This window comes from Zingiber officinale, chromosome 8B (genome assembly GCF_018446385.1).
Source record: "Zingiber officinale cultivar Zhangliang chromosome 8B, Zo_v1.1, whole genome shotgun sequence".
Classification (NCBI taxonomy): domain Eukaryota; kingdom Viridiplantae; phylum Streptophyta; class Magnoliopsida; order Zingiberales; family Zingiberaceae; genus Zingiber; species Zingiber officinale.
Window position 1 is genome coordinate 66,098 of NC_056001.1, and position 19,051 is coordinate 85,148.

Consider the following 19,051-nt stretch of genomic DNA (forward strand, 5'->3'; position numbering starts at 1 on the left):
GCCGATTAATCATTAAACTGAATTCGAATTGCTTGTGAGTTTCAACCGTCTGTCAGAACTCATTATGCTTCTCGATTTAAAAAATTTGTCTTCTCGATTAAAATTTTTTGTCAGGACTGATTATGCCTTTTGATTAAAAAAATTCCCATAGGACTACTCGGTCACTTCTCTTCTATTTTGATTTGAAATTACATAAGTAAAAAATAATAATAAGTCCAGTTATCTTTATTAAAATTACGTAAGTATAACTATGACAAGAAGGTAATGTAATTTTAATCATACCAAGCAAATGAAATATAAATATAATAGTATCTAACCTATCCAAGATCATTCTAATTCTCAAATATTTTTACAATTTATTGACAAAACTTTCGGAGCATTTTAATGGGCAATTTACTGTGTAAATACTAAGTCGCATATTTGCATAATCAAACATCTATGCAATCCGACTGACTAACACTTAAATTAGATATCACAACAGAGCTAAGATTTAAATCCATTCTATATTTTAACCGCTAACCAGTTTGAAACCAAAATTATTCAAACTTCTGAATCGATTTGAATCAGTTTTTTTTTTTTACCGAGCCCTACTATTATTCTACACCGGCGAGTAAAATTTTTGATGGTGGGTGCTACAAACTTTTGAAAAGAATAACCTCAATTCTCCAAGAAAATACATGATGACCAGGTGATGTAACCCAACAAGACATGAACAAGCAGAGAGAAACCTGCATAAACAAATACTCTACCAAAAATAAGATAATGATTAGGTTTGTCCTATTAATGGTGTACCATTTTGATTTTTCCCTTCACAATAAATTTCCAATAAGCCACACATCTTCCACAGCCATTATCTTAAAACAACAGAAGATTGCAAATGTTTTCCAACATTTTGGACCTAAATTGTGATCCGGAACTCTGCGCATATAGCTACAAACCATGAATAATAATCTATAAGAGGAGCCTCAAATGGATAATGCAAGGAAAGCAAAGCACCGTTGTACATTAATTTGTCATACTTGATTTCCCGGCGTGAACCTTTTGTGATCTCGTTCAACATGCTCCAGTCTTCCTGATGGTCGTAAATCATCAATGCCACTCAGGCGGCGTGACGTAGGGATGTTGTGATTTTGTTTCCCTGGGGAGCTGATTGTTTTCATCTTCTTGCTGCTCGGCTCTGGTAACTGAGCCTCTTGGCTATCCACAGAGAGCTCACCTTCTTCGGCATTCTCTGTAATATCAATGTTCTTGAGTTCTTGCTTGTATGAAGGTTTGGACCAGTTGTGGCTCTTCTGCTTGTTTCGTTCGTCCTTGACAGCTAATTCCACACCATGTTCCAACTCTCTCTCGATGAGGTCATCTTCATCCATGTGATCCATTTTTCTGGAGATATCGGCCCGAGATCTTTTTGTTTTCTCCAATGCGGCCTTCACTTTCTCTTTGTCAATCTTCTTTATGGCATCCATCGCAGGTGACTGGACTTTGGTAGTTTGACTCTGGATGAACATCCTCTCCCTTGTTTCGGCCATACCATCTGCGGAAAGAGTTGCAAATTCTTCTGCTGCTGGTTCAGATCTGTTGGACCTACTGGCTAGAATATCTGGATTATTAGCGGGTTCATGATGCCAACCGTCCCTTGTTATTTTGTTTCCAGAAACTCCGGCTTTCATCTCATGCCTTCCCTGATCATCCTGCCTTCCGTGATCATTACCATCATAACTTCCAACATGCTTGTCCGAGTGAAATTGGTCAGAGTAAGTGGATGAGTTTGCAGGGCAGGCACTCTCCCCGGCAGTATTTCTAGACACCTGAGAATATCCGCTTTGTGTAGTAGGCTCCTCGATATCAACAGGGACTTTTGCTGGAGCTCGGTGATTCACGCCGCTAGCAGAACTGCCTTCAGTTTCATTTCCTTGGGATGCTGGTGCTGGGCGGTTTTGTTCATATAGTTCCAACATTTGATTGCTTATCTCTGAGAGGAGAGAAGTTAAGAAAACACAGTAAATGATAAAAGAAAAACATGATGCATAGAAGAATACCAAGTAAATTGACAAACAAGGAAGGAAGATGAATATGCTGAATTGCAAACTATCAAAATATAAACTTTCCAATAGATCTATACACGCTGAATCTCATAATATCAAAACAAAAACAAATAATAAGACAGAGAGCTATACATTATGCATTTACAGGGATATCAATGGAAAAATACCTTCCAACTGCCGCGGAGTAACATCAAATTCCTGCCACCAGACCTTCTCACCATCAGAAGGAAGCTTTACTTTAAGAAACTTGGCAGCCAGGAAGATTGCACCGGCTGCGATATGATGGGGCTTAAATTGCAAGCAAAGCGATGTTCGCAGCCTGCATACCCCTTTCCAGCGTGTAGTTAATACACATTTACGGAAATTAACTGAAAAGCAGAGAAATAGTTTTCTCATACCCATCATTGACAAAATTCCATGCAACTTGTGCAAGAGCATTTTGAGCAATCTTAAACTTCTTGATTGCTTCAACTAGGGGTTTGTAAGGATGTAGCACATTTAGGCTAAAACCTAGAGTTGCAAGTACCAAACGCTCCCCAATCAAAATCAGTTCCTTTTGCTGTTCATATATTTCCTGCAAAGCAGAATGGTTGAATATAAAAAAATACAAGGAAAAATGTTATAAAAGTCCATAGGATGATATAGACCGTTGATAGCAAAGAAGAGAAGTTGGTGAGAATTAATGCACAGGTAGTCAAATAAGAAATTTAATTATGCAAACTGAATAAAAACTTATTCATTGAGACATAATAAAAACTTCTATAGAAGAGAAGCTTTGGAAGTAACAAACAGGTTATTCATGAAATCAATTAACATAATTATTGAACCTAGACAAGATAATAGAATGATCATATATGATTTGTCTGTTGAGTCTTAGACATTAAGTTGTATCTGATGCACTATTCCTCTCTTTTTGCCCTGCATTCTCAGTCTCTCCAGCTTATCAAAATTAAAAAGTTTAGAAATAACTCCTTTATCTCATTAGCAAAATCTTGTGAGGCTTGGAGGAGGATCAAATAAAGGTGTCACATTATTCAATCCGCTCAAAGAATTGCATAACTGATGAGCAAGACTGCTCAAGGTCCATACCTTCAGCGAAGCCAGTTTCAAAGATCAAAATCAAACCAAACAAACAAAGTGCATTGTTAATCACCCAAGTAAAATTTGCTTATTCCTGGCCCCATGGTCTTTTATGTTCTCAATGCCAACTTCCGTAATTTTTCACTTCCAATATTTATGTATGCACAATTCATAAAGAATTCTTTAATAAATGGCACACTGACTTAATAGGTAATAAGTTTATGCTGATGCTGAGTGATTGGTATTTTACAGACTAAAAGCACAATAATGATAAAGTAACATGCAGACCAAAGCTAATATTTTCTGACATATCAACCAATAATAATCCAACATTTTCCTTCAGATATAGTGAACTTCAATGCCTACAAAACTATTGCAATAATCAGGTAACACAATGAAACCTAGATCTACTACAAACACAGATGACCTGGTAATGCAAGAGAGCAAGTGATAGTAATATATTTTCCTTCGGATGTAGCAAACTTAATTACCATGAGCGTGGACACCTGCCACGACAATGAGGCAACACACTGAAACCTAGACCTACATTGACCTGGTAGTGCTAATTGAATATCATAGGTCATAGTGAAATGTCCAACAAGGTACACATTAGAAGGATGTTCTGGGCCTGCCAATGAGGAAACTAAGTAGGGTAAAAAATAAAACATGAAAAAAAAGAAAAGAAAAAAAAAAGACTTTATATATATATATCATGTTTTACCCTTTGTTTGATTCTTTGAACAGCAGTAGGATCCTTTTTGTGGATAATCTCATAAGAAACAAGAATGACATCCTTTAATGGCCTTGGTGATTCTTCTACCTTTCCCGCCAAAAACATGCAAACAGTAGCAATGATCTGCAAAAATTGTCAAGAAATGTTAAACAAAATAGGAAAGAAAATTTGAAGGATCACAGGTAGCACGCCACCGTAACTATGGTCAATAGCTGAAGCACATATGTGGGCATTCCATTTATTCAGATATAAGCAACAGGTAGAAGGAAAGGATGTACTGCTGTGAAAAAAAATAGATCTAACATACTTAGACGAGTTTTTTTAATGGAATCAACAAATTAAAAGAAAAAGGAAGACTGATATACATAAGCAATTTCTTGAAAATAAGCTTGATAAAATAAATAAAAAGTGAATAATATTTATCTATGAATGAGAACTAGTAAAAAAACAATCTCCATACGTTTTAGTATATTTATTCATGAACAAACGCCAACCAAATTGAAAATAAATAAACTAATTAAAAGATTAGGCAATGTTCTAAAATTCGCTAGACGCTAGTCAGGTGTCTCAGACCAGTGCTTACCGCCAAAGTAACCTAGGTGGGGACTAGGCGCCGCTAGACGGATTCCTCGGTATCAACATAATTTATATAATAAATCACATATTATAATTCCAACACAATAATATCAAATTTAAAATGAGTTCAAAATTACAAAACTAATAAAATATCATAGGATACAAACTCAATATATCAGACACAAACTCAACATCAAATTTATTCTACTTCTTCTCCATAACTTTCAACAACTTGTTTTTCATCGGGCACAAACTCAATATCATCATTGTGATTCTCCTCTTCTTCTTCAAATACAAAATCATTCTCGTAAAATTCTCTCACTCTAGAACTTCTTCGGAGTTGTAGATTTTCATCTGCTGCACTAGCTTCATCAACCATTTGTCATGTGAGCCCAGAATCTAGTTCAACTTCATCATCTTCCCTACCGTCCACAATTCAACCTTGTGCATTTGAAGCATCTTTTGCAAGAAAGACATCGACATTCCTTTCTTTTTCTCTTTTTTGTTTATTCAACAATCTAACATTAAATTGGACAAATATTAGATTGTTCAACCTATAGACATCCAACCTATTTCTTTTCTTTGTATGAATCTAAAAAAAGAGAGTAAATATTAAAAATTAATAGTTTACTTTAATTAAAGACTTAAAAGTTTAAAGCTTACTCTTTCAAACGCACTCCAATTACTTTCACACTCAAATGCACTTGTAGTTATTGAAAGTATCTTCAATATCATGTTGGTACCCCTAAGGTTGTTTTAATGCGATCAAACAACTTAGGTTAGGTCATGTTGTGTTTAATCCTATGTCTAAATGTGCAGGAACTTAGGAGCACAGGATGTTGAGCAAAAGATGCAGCTAATGAGAAGAACGGCACGGTAGAGAGCCGACGGGTTCAGTGCGTCTAAGGGACGAGGTACTGCAGAAGAGTACACAGGTGGACAAGAAGGAGGCGCGCAACGTTTCCGAGAGACGAGAAGCTAGGAGCGGAAGCTTGCTCGAGAAGGCCGAAAGTTGAGTACGGATGAGCCCTATTCCAGATGGCCGAGATCACCCAAACAAGAGGAACCGAAGCGGAAGACGCGGACCAAGGCGAGCAAAACCGACGCGGAAGGCCCGGATTGGAAAAGTCAACTTGGTTGACTTTCCTAGTCCGGGCACCAAGAGTAGGATTTTATCCGGATCGCGTTTGACCGCGATCCATTGCGAAGGGGATAAAGTTTTATCCCCTTCCAGACACCTGAACCCTTCTAGACGCACCGAGCAAGGCTATATAAGCAGCCCTGCTCCCAAAGCTAAAAGACAAGAAAAATTAATACAACATTTGTACGCATTCACAGTTCTGTTTTAACTTTCTGTTTCTGTGCTTTCATTGCTGTAAAGAGACTTCTCCGCCTGAAAGAGAAAGTAGTGCGCTTTACCTCCTTGGATTAACAACCTCCCTGGTTGTAACCAAATAAATTCTAGGTGCCTCGTCTTTTTAATTTATCTCTTATTCATTTTTATGCAAGTGTTCTTTTAAAGTTCAAGAAAGGTGTTCTTTTGTTTTGTTTTTGTGTAGAGGTTATTCACCCCCCTCTAGCCGGCCGCTAAGGGTCCTAACATATCACTCTTAGCAAGTTGGGTGTGTGAGTACCGTATGTACTCCACCATGCACATGGATCAAATATATCATCATTTTTTTACATATTTTTGTTGTCAATGTTTTTCTAAATAACTCAGTCTTGTCTCTATATTTTATAAATTCCTTGTTAATAATCATATCCTGTAGACCCAACTCATTGGCATGCAAAATTTCTATGCATTCAAAAATCCTCATCGCAACCTCTTGATAAAGAGCAATAAAACTATCTTTATAGTAAAAATAAAGATTCAACAAAAAAGACAGAGGTATGCAATGATGTATCAAGTCTACCCTTCATTTTTGACTTAATAATCGCTATGAAAGGCTGATAATTTGATTCCACGTTGTTTCGGGTCACTTTGATATTTTCTTTAGCTTAAAGAAACTCCCCATATAGAAATCTCATTAATGGCTTTCTATCTCCATCTACCAATCGAAAAAATCTTACCAAAGGAGCAAATATTTTCAAACATAGTGTCACACCATTTCAAAAACTCATACTAGAATAAGCCAATTCCCCTTTGTTTGTTTTTGAACATTTATATTTCTCTCGCATATCACTTGTAAACATGACCCTTCAACTTGATTTTTTTTCAATCAAATTTTGCAATGTGAGGAAATTTGATGCAAACCTGGTAACTTCTAGCCGGTCTCTCTTCTACGTGAACCTTGTCATCAATGACAAAATCTTAAGGTGAGCACATACACTCCAGTAACCTTTTATATCGTGGAAGCTTATATCGTGGAAGTTTGCCAATACTTTCAAGCATGAGATTAACAGTGTGAGTTCAAAAAGATCTCAGGTCACTTTTCTCTCATCGATTTAGCTGCGGCCATATTGTTAGTGGCATTATCCGCAATCTGAACATTATTATGAGCTTCTACTTGTTCAACACACTTGTCAATATACTCAAAAATAAGTTTCGTTATATATACCTCATCTAAAAACTCCTTAGCCTCTAAAAATATATTACCCTCTTTGTAATTAACACATAAATTTAAAATGCTTCTTTTTCTATCACTCCATACATCTGTCATGATGGAACACTCATTCTTTGCACATTCTTCTTCGTGTTTCTTCATCAGTTGTTTTGTTTTTTCAACTCCGACTTTTAACAATGATTCCCTAAGTTGATATTAAGTTGGAGACTTAAATCCTGGTCCAAATTGACCTACTTCCTCCATTAGTTGCTTGAAGCTATCATTATCAACAACATTGAATGAGATTCCATTTTTATAAGCTCATTTCCCAACATATTGTTGAACTTATTGAGTTCTCTTTAAAAAGAGCCTTATTTATATTTTTTTGGCGAAGCACTTTACTCCCACTTGAACCTACATTTTTTGGAGAAATTGTCGATGCATATCTATCCATAAGGCCAAGTGGAAAAGGTTTTTTAGATGGGTCTATCCCTTCAATTTCAGAACCTTCTTCTTCATCTAGAGAAATTGTCATCACTGCTCTACAACTTTGTTCTTCCATTATTTTGTTCTTCTTTCTGATCCTCTCTTCTAAAATAGCATGTTTGCACTTATTTTTATCTTCTTGAGAAGTTTTTCGACAACCAGATACATTTCCAAGTATATTTTCCATGTGCTCCTTGATCCACTCCCCCGACATCATTTTTCTGCACAACTTGAATTTAATTTTATCGACGTTCTTAGGATCAATTAACATCCCAAACTCCCATCCGATGTCATTTGAGTTTCTTCTAAGAATCCCGGATTTGAATTGAGTGACTAATGTTATCGAAGATGGATTGTTTGCAAAGTATTTTAGAATCATTAATAGCAAGTCTAAAAAAACTATATATATAAAATATTAAGATAAAAAATATTTATATTTTAAGATTTAAGAACATTGAAATCAATAAATAAAAAAATAAATCAAGAAAATAAAATTATCAGAATATAAATTTAATTTATATGAATTAATAGAATTTATTTTAATTTTAAATATAAAATTATGAATATAAATATGATTTATATAATTAATAAGATTTATTAAAATTTTTAATTTTAGATATAAAATTATTAGAATATAAATAAATTAATAAAAAAAATAATTTTAAATATATTTTTTATATAATTTATTGGAATAATTTAATTAGGATTTCTAGAAGCCTATTCGAATTATCACATTTAGTTGAGGAAATGTTTAAATTAAATAAATAATAAATAATAAAATTTAAAAAAACGACACAGGGCGTAGGCGCTAGAAGCATCGAGACGCCTCCGGTGGCGCTGGACGCATCCCGCGATGCGTTTGGCGCCGCCGGAAGCATCCCGCGACGTTGGACGCACGACGTGTCCGGTGCCATCAGACACATCAAGGGATGCTTCCGGCGGCACCGGACACGTTGTGCATCCAGCATCACGGGATGCTTTCGACGACGCGTCCCACTCCGCTAGAAGAGTGGTTCCGTTGGAAGTGTCCCGCGACGTCGAAAGCGTTGTGAGAAGCGAAAAAAAAAAGAAATTTCAGTAATAAAAAACTTACTAGCAATTGCTGCCTTCTAGAGATGAGAGGAGTTGAACAAGGCGTGAGGAGGAGATGAATCGACGGAACATAGGTTTAGGGCATTAAAAAAAAACAAAAAAACCAAAATTTCCGCGATGCCTAGAGCCTGGTTGCCGGCCATCGAGCGCCTAGGCAGCCTAGGCCACATATTCGAACACTGAGATTATGTCAACGTAATCATCACAAAAATCTAAATGGAATCAATATTTATTTAATAAAAAGCTACATTTCATATTGAAGGACAAAATCAGTAGATACAATAACAATAACCTCACTTTTCACATTGTAACCACTTCCCTAAGTAGATAAACAGAAATCTATTTCAAAAGCAAAATAATATAATGATCACTAAAACATCAATCATAGATATTGATAACAGAACCACGAAACACGAACAAGGATCCCTTTCTAGCTGCCAGTCCTGGGCTGGTATTAGGGAATCTGCCTAATTTGAACAGAAAATTCAATTAAATGGCAATGGTCCCATTGCTCTCCTTATGAAGGAAAACCAGCATGAAAGCTGACATATAGCACGAGTATTCTCGTACCATACAGCCATTAGGAGAAATTATCATCATAATGTATTTAGTTGTGTTTTTTGGGGCAGGATAAGTCAAAAGGAGAATTCAGCAAACGAACTCTTTATATGTCAAGTTTGTGGGCTTATCAAAATGGTGCTTGAGGCATAACATCCAGAGCTAAAGTCAATATATTGTTTCCTACATGATTTTTAGGTGGTCACTCTAGATGACTGGGGTATAACCTTGCTCTTAGTCATATTGGAATCACAAGTAGAACCCATATCAAAGTATAACCTTTTCGTGAATGAATTTATGTTGATATCTCCACATTCAGAAGAAACAAAAGAAGTCTATGGTGGACTAAAATTCATGCAGCCAATTCCGAATAAATGAGAATAATTGGTGGTGTTGTACACAAAGCAATACAAAAAATACAAAATCATAGTATTGAGGATGTGGAAATGAAGTGATACTTACTCTTCTATCATTTCTTGCATGAGATTGGCGAAGAAAAAAACGGTGACAGAATACAATTGCAGTAGCTATCGTTACTTGAGGTCTGGATCACAAAGGGCTCAATTTTGTAAGAACAATAATGCAATAGAAGATATGCTGGAAAACCTTATAACAAAAATGTTACATTCAAGACCATAATAAATAATCATACAACTAAACATTTTCCTCTTAAGCAGAATGAGTTGTGTGAGTTAATGATATTACAGAGTAGATACAAATGTTTAAAAACAGAGTTCCAAATAACAGAAATTTCAATGTTTTTGTTGAGTTTCTTGTGTGTTTTTTGAATACTGTTGCAGGTTCAACACATTATTATCTGCACGGCACAGAAACATACTGGGCTTGCAGTATCCATACATGTTCATATGAATCATTATCTATAGTATAGAACATGTAATAAGAAAATGATATTTAAAATACTAGTAATCTGAGTATTGCCAGTGGCATACATTCTGCTGCAGAGCATCTTAAATTATTATTATTATGGATTTTATCAGTTTAGAAGGTCTCAGCAAGTATAACAAGCTGACGAACTACATATCATGTAATATTTTCATCTATCCTACTTCCAAATTTTCATTTATGTGTCCATATTAATTGTGTTTCTCCTATGTGTGCATGCTTCATTGTATATCCCTTAAATATTGTTCCTAAAAGAGCTGCCTGTGCTTAACTCAAAATATCCAATATGAAAGTAGTTCAATTCACGAATGCATTACAAGTGATCTTTATAAATGTACAAGCAACCGTCTAAAAATTTAATGAAAATAGTAGTAGTTAGTGGTTAGTACCAAAATCAAAAGACATGATCATTACTTAATGAAACTTCCAAGACAGACCATGGTTTCAAATTTATTTGAAAAGGACCATCCAACTTTGTGTTATCACATATCAATTACCTTATTGTTTATCTGGCGGGGTTGTTGCTATTAGATACGACAAATAAATAATAATAAAATAATAAATGTTAATTAAGAAATAATCTTACAAAATTTTCTAAAAATTTTTGGAATTAAAACCAAATTTGTATGACATATTTAAGAAGCTTTGAGTGAGCCTGTTTGGAATATCATAAGAATTGATTGATTCCATTAACCTAAAGTTATAATCAAATAACCTAAGTAATATTTAAAACCTAGTTTTTCTCTCCCTATTCCTCCCAATCCTTTTTCTTCCCCTCTTTATCGCCGCTGCCCCTCTCTCGTTGCCTGCCCCGACCCGCTTCCACCGCAAGCACGGGCCGTCGCCGTCGACCCCTCTTCAGCCACAAGCAACAATCCTTTGGTCGTTATTGCTAACGCCATCATCCCGTCGTCGCTGCCTTCCCCCTTGTCTAGCCATCGAGGTCAAGCGTGACCACTGCGGCTTGACGCGGGCGGCAAGACTTGGCCACCGCTGCTAACCTGCAGCCACGGCCAGCTCCGCGGCATTCACTGCCAGCCCGCAGCCGCAGCTAGCACCGTGGTTTCCGCGGCTAGCACCGTGGTTTCCGTGGTCAACCACGACCTGTTGTCCACACGTCGTGCGCTTCACCGCCGTTCAATTGAGAAGAAGGAAAAGAAAAGGGTATCACTGTTTCACATCATCCTTAATTAATCGATTAATATGTTGATGAGTTCGATTGAATTAGAAGGTTGATTAAATCCTGTTAGTTTCAATTAACCAAGTAAACCCATGATTAGCAATATTATTACATTAGTTAGAATTGTATTCGGTTGATTAATTCCTCAATTAATGGTTGTTAGATTAACAGGATAATGGAGTTAAATTGGAGCATGTTAATAATAAGGTTTACTTGAATCCGATTACTAAATTGGTTTGAGAATTGGATAAGGAAATTGATTAGTGGGTTAAGGATAAATTTTTATCTGATTGATTATAGGTTGAATTAATTAGGATTTCCTAATCGATTTAGGATTAGGTTTCGTTACTTGTTTTATGGTATAACTTGGCTATAATTTGGGGTCTATGTTACAGGATTTTGATTTAAGACAGGCGCACAAACTTGAAGACATTCAACACAATCTACAAGCGGGTATTTCTTTCCATGTTCTCTTAGTATATTGACCTTAGTGCAGGAGTAATGGTTTTGATCGGTAGTTTTATTACCTTGACTCTATTCTTATTTTGCTTAAGCTTAATACTTAGTTGCTTGACCTTAGAGTTGATCTACTTGATGTCTATACAGTCTTTTTTTTTTACACCTGTTATTCTATTTATATATATTGTTTATAGTTTATACTTATGGATATATTTGTGTTATTATTGCATAATGATGACTATATATGTGGATATGATTATTTACATCTTGCTTACCATTGCATTGCATGTATATTGTCGACCATTATCTCCCTTGTTGTTAAGAGAGTCGTCAACCATATCTACCCACTCGACCACTCGAGGTAGTGGTAGATGGAGTTGCGTGCAACATGTCATGTCGTGCCCACTTGGCCACTCGGGGTAATGGTAGCTGGAGTTGCGTGCAAGCAAGGACATTTTCCTTTTTAGAGTATGTAGCTAGATAGCTACTTTGCATATTGTCCACTCGACCACTCGAAAGTAGTGCTGGCTAAAGTGTCATACAGCTGTCATGTTCTGCACACTCAGTCACATATATATCGTGGCAGCTGGAGTGGTGAACAGGAGTGAGCATGCATATGCATGTGATGTGTGTTGCATATGCTGGTGATATATATTGCATATGCTTATGATATGTTGCATATGTTTGAGATATGGTTTTTGCATGTGTTTGACATTGTCATGGATGTTATTGGTATGTGCTATATATGTGTGGTTATGAGCAGTACTGTTGCAGATCCTTATTTATTTTTGTCCATTATTTTATATTTGGTGGATTAGATTGGGTATATGCATTTATTATGTTCTTTTGTTATTTATGTTGATATTACTGGCGAAATTGTATACCTTTGAACTTCTTACACTTAGTTCATGCACCATCTTTTATTACCCGCTGAGTCATATATCCCGTTATGTTTTTCTTTTAGCAGATAGAAGATATGTGGAGTCACTTGAATGTTCTATCTGCAGGTCACGTCGAGAGTTTTCCATTTTACTTCATATTGCATTTCTCTTGCACTTTGGTTTACGAACTCGTTCGTTTAAAGATCGACGTGTTTTGATTTTAACCCTAGTTGGCACTTTGTCTTGGTCATACTACTTGTTATGTTTTAAGTCGTGCCGGCACACAAACTATTCAGTTTGCATTTGAGTGGATTTTATATAGCTTTACATTTGATAGTTGGATATTGTTATTTTGCGTGATTGTGCTTGTACCAACTATGTGGTCTTGTATCAGGGTACCGTCCGTTTTGTCGAACAAGTATACCTTCAGGGCGTGACAATTTATTAGTATCAGAACCAGAGGTTGTGAAGCCTTTCTTTGTGTTTCGTGTTTCGTTGTTTGCTTTCTCGGTATAGTCAATGCATAGTGATGACTATATATGTGGATATAATTATTTACATCTTGCTCATTATTGCATTGCATACATATTGTCAATCATTGTCTCCCTTGTGGTTGAGAGAGTCGTCATTCATATCTACCCACTTAGCCACTTAGGGCAGTGGTAGATGGAGTTAAGTGCAGCATGTCATGTCGTGCCCACTAGGTCACTCGGGGTAATGGTAGCTGAAGTTGCGTGCAGGCAAGGACATTTTTCTTTTTGGAGTATGTAGTTAGATAACTACTTTGCATACTGTCCCCTCGGCGACTCGAAAGTAGTGGTCGCTGGAGTGTACAACTGTCATGTTCTACCCACTCGGCCACATAGATGTCGTGGTAGCTGGAGTGGTGAGCAGGAGTGACCATGCATATGCATGTGATGTGTGTTGTATATGCTGGTGATATATATTGCATATGCATGTGATATGTTGCATATGTTTGAGATATGGTTGTTGCATGTGTTTGACATTGTCATGCATGTTATTGGTATGTATGTGCTATATATACTGCTCATGTGGTTACGAGCAATATTATTGCAGATCATTATTTATTTCTGTCCATTATTCTATACGTAGTGGATTGGGTATATGCATTTATTATGTTCTTGCTATTATTTATGTTGATATTATCTATAAGACTGTATATCTTTTATCTCCTTACACTTAGTTCATGCACTATCTTTTATTACCTGCTGAGTCAATTGAACTCACTATCCCGTTACATTCTTCTTTCCTCATATAGCAAATAGAGGACATGCTTGCCACGCACACCCTCCACATCACTGATTGGTCAAAAAAACAAAAGAAAATACAAACTATACTACAAAACAAGGATGCAAAGTCAATCAAGTTCAACTCCTTTCAAGCAGGATTTAGACAAGTTAAATGTCAACCTTAAACCTAACAGTTCAAGTCATAATTGTTATTTTAAGAGAGAAAAAATGTAGAGATGAAAGCTAAAACCAGAATCAGCAAACAAAATCCTAGTGTTTCTATCAGCACATAAGGCATAATGATTCAAAAATTATACAAACAAAAAAAAGAATATTGATATTAGAATGACGAGTAAGAGGGATCCTTGCACATTAAAAATTAGTAAATTGAAAGTACGCTCATTGCATTTCTTGATTGGACAACAAAGAGATGAGATGAAGACCGTAGTCACAAAACATATAATTAGAGGAAACTTACACTTTCAATCTCATGCCTAAATCCTGAAGAAATGTGCAGTAAGACTTCCGGAGATAATTTTCTTTCTTGAGATCAATGCCATCTTGTCTGGATGGGGAGTTTTCTTCAATATCCTTCCGGCTCAAATACCAAGTAGCACCCGGCAGTTTAACTTCCTCATGCCTGTCATGGGAGGACCTGAAGGGACTATCATCCGCCATTTCATGAAGTGAAAAATCTCCAGCCATATTGATAACAGTATTGAGCAGGCCAACTCAAATTGTTGAATTGCTTTCTGGTTTAGTATCTGTCACACTAAGCTTGTCAAGCCAACAAACACAATGGTATCATCCTGCACATGATGGTTAACAAACAAGTAATATTTAGAAATGAAACATAAATTATTAGCACAAAGAAATCGACATGTGACTATATAATTATTATGATTTTTCCATATCAATATTGGTGGCTTCAGTGTTTTTAAATCCAGATCAGGCAAGGAATCAGAAGTCTTCTGGTTCCCAGTTCTTCCAGTAGAAACCATTACTAGGTGCTCTCCATTAGAACCAGACCAGCTCCCATTTAACTGGATGAACCAGCCGGCTTGGTCTGGGATTAAAGCACTAGCTAACTAGAAGCAAGCTAAGATTTAACAAACTCAAAAGCTACAAACATTAATGAAGTGCGATTATTCCAGTTATATAACTTCCACTGTGCACAGATGATGTTTCCAGAATCCTGCTCTTGGATAATTTAGATTCCTTTGCTTAACAAAATCTTTTACTATGTATAACCATAAACATAATTTTTAGCATAATAGAAGATTGAAAATATCAGTAGAACAACGACATTGACATGCTGAAGTGAGAACTATAATAGAATGGGAATCAAATAAAATTGAAACTTGATCATAGAAAATAGTCCAACTTACAATTATAAAGAATAAAAAAAACAGCAAGATGAACATATGTCTAGGAGCATCCCATTTTCCCAAGATAAATGAGATACAAAATTTCAAATCACATTTCTCACTTGATCTAGAGTATCCCATTTTCCCAAGATAGTAATTCAGACTTAAGAATCAATCCAAAAATAAAATAACAATAATTATAAAAACAAGATAAAAAATGACATCTCCCAACTGTGTTGGATATATTATATGAGTATAATATGATAAGCAAAAAACCCATCTATGACATAGATCAAATTTTGTTTTTTTATATTCCAATAATAAGCAAGAGATTGTTTTTGGTAGTTTCAGCAAAAGCATAGCAATCACATGTAGATGTAGTATGGATCCAAACAAATATTAAAATTTTATTTATCGCGTACATAAACATATGAACTTATGATTTACTTTGTTTTCTTGAGGAAGACGATGTTTTTATTGAAATCTATAATTTTTATATACGCATGGAAACTAAAAACAAAAATACAGGTACTTTAAAAAAAAATCAGAACAAAGTTTGTAAAAGACCTTTGTTGAGTTCGCCAAAGCAACAAATAAAGCCAATGATTAATTGAAGCACACATCCTGCATTCAAAACAAAGACATATCAGTTCCACCAAAGCATCAACTTTCCCTTACTCCATCATTTCTCCTCCCCCATAGCAAACAAAACGTCTATTCATAGAAAATAAGACTAAGAGCAACTTATTATTTAAGAATCACAATAGAATCAAGTTGTTAGAAGGGGAGCCTTGGCGCAACGGTAAAGTTATTATCATGTGACCAAAAGATCACTGGTTCGAATCCTGGAAACAGTCTCTTGCAAAAAATAGGATAAGGCTGCGTAGGATCCTTCCTCGGGACCCCGCATGGCGGGAGCTTCATGCACCGGGTTGCCCCTTTTTTTTAATAGAATCAAGTTGTTAATTGTATGGAATAAATTTTTGAATTTGTTCATATAGGAAAATATAGAATAAAACACAGCATCAAAATAACCTAGAATTAAGCATATCGATTGAACAAATAGTTATATTTGACCTAAAAAAATCCAAATGCACATGTAGAGTTCCAAACGTCCACATAATTGAAACAACAACTGTAGTGGGATTAAATCTTGGTAATTTCCTTTAACACCAATTTGTTTCTTGATAAACTATGCTTGACACAAAAGCTAATATAAATTTTTATCAACATGTAAACTCCAGCCAGATTCATCGGGTACATTAGAGATTGTTGCACTTGCTCTAAAGAGAGCAATGATAGTGAAACCGATCAAACCATGAGTCCTGGTTGAATAATAGCAACTAGCAAAAAAGGCAACCATATACTTCCACACACAGCAAACAAAGGATTTTGTTGGCAAAAAAAACTTATTTCCAGACTATAATTATTCTCCAGGACACCTAATTTGCTATGATATCATGAAAGTATTTGTTTTAATCTCAATAAAATCTTCAAACGTAAAGATAAATTGAATTAACAGATAGGAGACGCTTTGGAAAGAGTGAACTGATCAGCCTAATACGTGCTCCATTTGCTCATTCTTATATGTCAGAAACTTTAAATTTGTAGCTGAAAATGTTCTAAGGCTTAATTCAATCAAAAAAGTAATGAGCACAGTATTGAAAAGGTTTAGCAGGTCATCCCTTTACCAATTCATCCGACGAGTTCTTGAAAATACTGTAATTTTTTTTTAAAAAAACGTAATTAGCATGGTATTGAAATGGCTTCCCCGATGGCGTACGCGGAACAGGAAGGAGAGGAAGGAGGTGTCGACGAAGTGATGCGGCATGATGTTGATGGTGGAAGAGGAAGACAGTGGCAATATGGGGAGAACGACTAGGATGCGGCAGATGCGGATGAGCTGTCGGATCGGGCCTCGCCGCGATGTATAAGAGGGAGGATAGCAGATGTCGGAGAAGGTCTCCTCTACAAGGTGTAGGGTTCCGGAGGCAGGTGCAGAAGATGAGGAAGAGGATAAGGTGTCGGATCGGGACTCACCGCGGTGGGAAGGAGGTGTCGCCTGGTGGAGAACGCGTGTCCTTGAGGGAGGTGGAGACTGGGGAAGTCGTCGAGAACCCTCTCTTCGGCGGATATGAGATGCTTCTCCTTCTCTTTGAGCCGGCGGCCGCGTCGACGGCGGCGAGAGAAGACGGGGGAGGAGGAATCGGGGGATTAGGCGTGCCCTAGAAAAGCCTCCGTTGGGCGACGAAGTGGGGGAAACACATATAGCGAAGGAATTGGACCGTCCGATCGGCGTCCGCGCCGCTGGTAGATGGGATCCCACATTCCTGTCCGTCGATTCTTACACAGACGGTGTGATCCCACGGCAAAAAAAAAAATATCGTCGACGCGTATGGCCGTTGGCCGTAAACAATCGTAATTTTTTTTTTCTTTGTTTGTTTGTTTACAAGATTGATGCTTATTTATTGCTTTGTTTGTAGAGGTGCGAAGTCGGCAAAAGAAGGAGAGGGGGACCGGATGCTACTTCCCGTTGAGCGCTCGTCTTTCATGTGATTTACATGCTCCCCGACACACTGATAGTCGCTCATCGCTCGCACGACGCACGCCCACGCTCCTAGTCGCAGCTCAACAATCGTCAATCGCTCGCTCGCCAGCTCGCTCAACTCTTATTTCTCATCGCCCAACTTTGACACAGAATGCTCGCTCGATGCCCATTCACGTTGCTCGTTCAACCAACTGCCAGATGATTGACTCCAACACTGCATCAGTGGAGGAAGACGAGAGAGTTGATCAATGATTTTCTTCCTTTTTCGTATTATGATTATTCCCAATATATCATCAAATTTATTGTAAGGTTGGCTGCAATAGGAATATGAAAAGGATCCGACAAAGTTTCGGTATTAAAGGTCCGTACCATCGACTTCTTGAATACATTCTCTAACTGCAAATAGAATCCAAGGAAAATAAATGGCATGTCCTTGATGTCTAATGATTTAGTTAACATTAACAATTAATGGATAATGTCGATGAGGTGTGTGGTAGTGAACGAAGCACGCACAAAGTAATTATAGCCTTGGTCGAGACGTCTGAAGGGTTCCAGGTGTCTGGAAGAGAATAAAATTTTATTCTCTTCGTAACAAATCGTGGTAAAACGCAATCTGGTCAAAACCGAATTCCAGACGCCCGGAATCGCTCCGGGCGCCCGGACCACTAAAATCAACCTAGTTGACTTTTGGTCCGGATTCTCTGCTCCGGTGCTGCTCACCTCGATCCGAGTCTTCCGTTCCGGCTCCGCTCGCTTGGTGATTTCATCCAACCGAAATAAGGCTCACCCGAACCCAATTTCAATCTTCTTGAATAAACTTCCGTTCCGGCTTCTCGTCCCTCGGAAACGTTGCGCGCCTCCTTCTTGTCTGCCCGCGTACTCTTCCGCGGCACCTCGTACCTCAGACGCACTGAACCCATCGGCTCTCTCCAGTATCGTCCTTCTCTCTAGCTGCGTCTTTTGCTAGACTTTCTGTGCTCCTAAGCTCCTGCAGACTTAGATACAAGGTTAAAACACCACAAGACCTAACTTAACTTGTTGATCACATCAAAATAACCTTGGGGTTCCAACAATCTCTCCCTTTTTGATGTGAGCAATGTAAGTTAAGATAGGGTAAATAGACATAAAAGTAAAACAAATAATATTGCAATAAAGTACAAAAGAATAAAAAAATTATAATCTACCTCCCCCTAGACTTAACTTTTTCGTTCTCCCCCTTTGATCACATAAAAAAATGGGGTACCAATTGAAAATCTAAGGAAAATCATTTTGAAAAACTTTAAAAAAAAATTTCTTTCTCCCCCTTTGTAATAAATTTTCAAAGAAGAAATTTATAAGTAAAACTGTTTA

The 19,051-nt window shown here is 36.9% G+C and overlaps 1 protein-coding gene across 2 annotated transcripts; it reads right to left on the minus strand.

The window, feature by feature from the left end:
* Nucleotides 1–755: 755 nt before the first annotated feature.
* LOC122017603 (cyclin-T1-3-like) lies at nucleotides 756–17,408 on the minus strand. 2 transcript variants are annotated; one of them, XM_042575251.1, is made up of 8 exons: nucleotides 17,194–17,408; nucleotides 15,721–15,777; nucleotides 14,265–14,595; nucleotides 9,576–9,657; nucleotides 3,847–3,981; nucleotides 2,444–2,619; nucleotides 2,213–2,364; nucleotides 756–1,972 (listed from the first exon to the last, which is right to left on the minus strand). In XM_042575251.1, the coding sequence occupies exons 3-8, from the start codon at nucleotides 14,489–14,491 to the stop codon at nucleotides 1,014–1,016; spliced, it is 1,731 nt and encodes a 576-aa protein (XP_042431185.1). In that variant the 5' UTR covers nucleotides 14,492–14,595; nucleotides 15,721–15,777; nucleotides 17,194–17,408; the 3' UTR covers nucleotides 756–1,013. The 2 variants fall into 2 exon arrangements, with proteins under 2 accessions (XP_042431185.1, XP_042431186.1); XM_042575252.1 differs by lacking the exon at nucleotides 17,194–17,408 and adding an exon at nucleotides 16,937–17,134.
* Nucleotides 17,409–19,051: the final 1,643 nt, after the last annotated feature.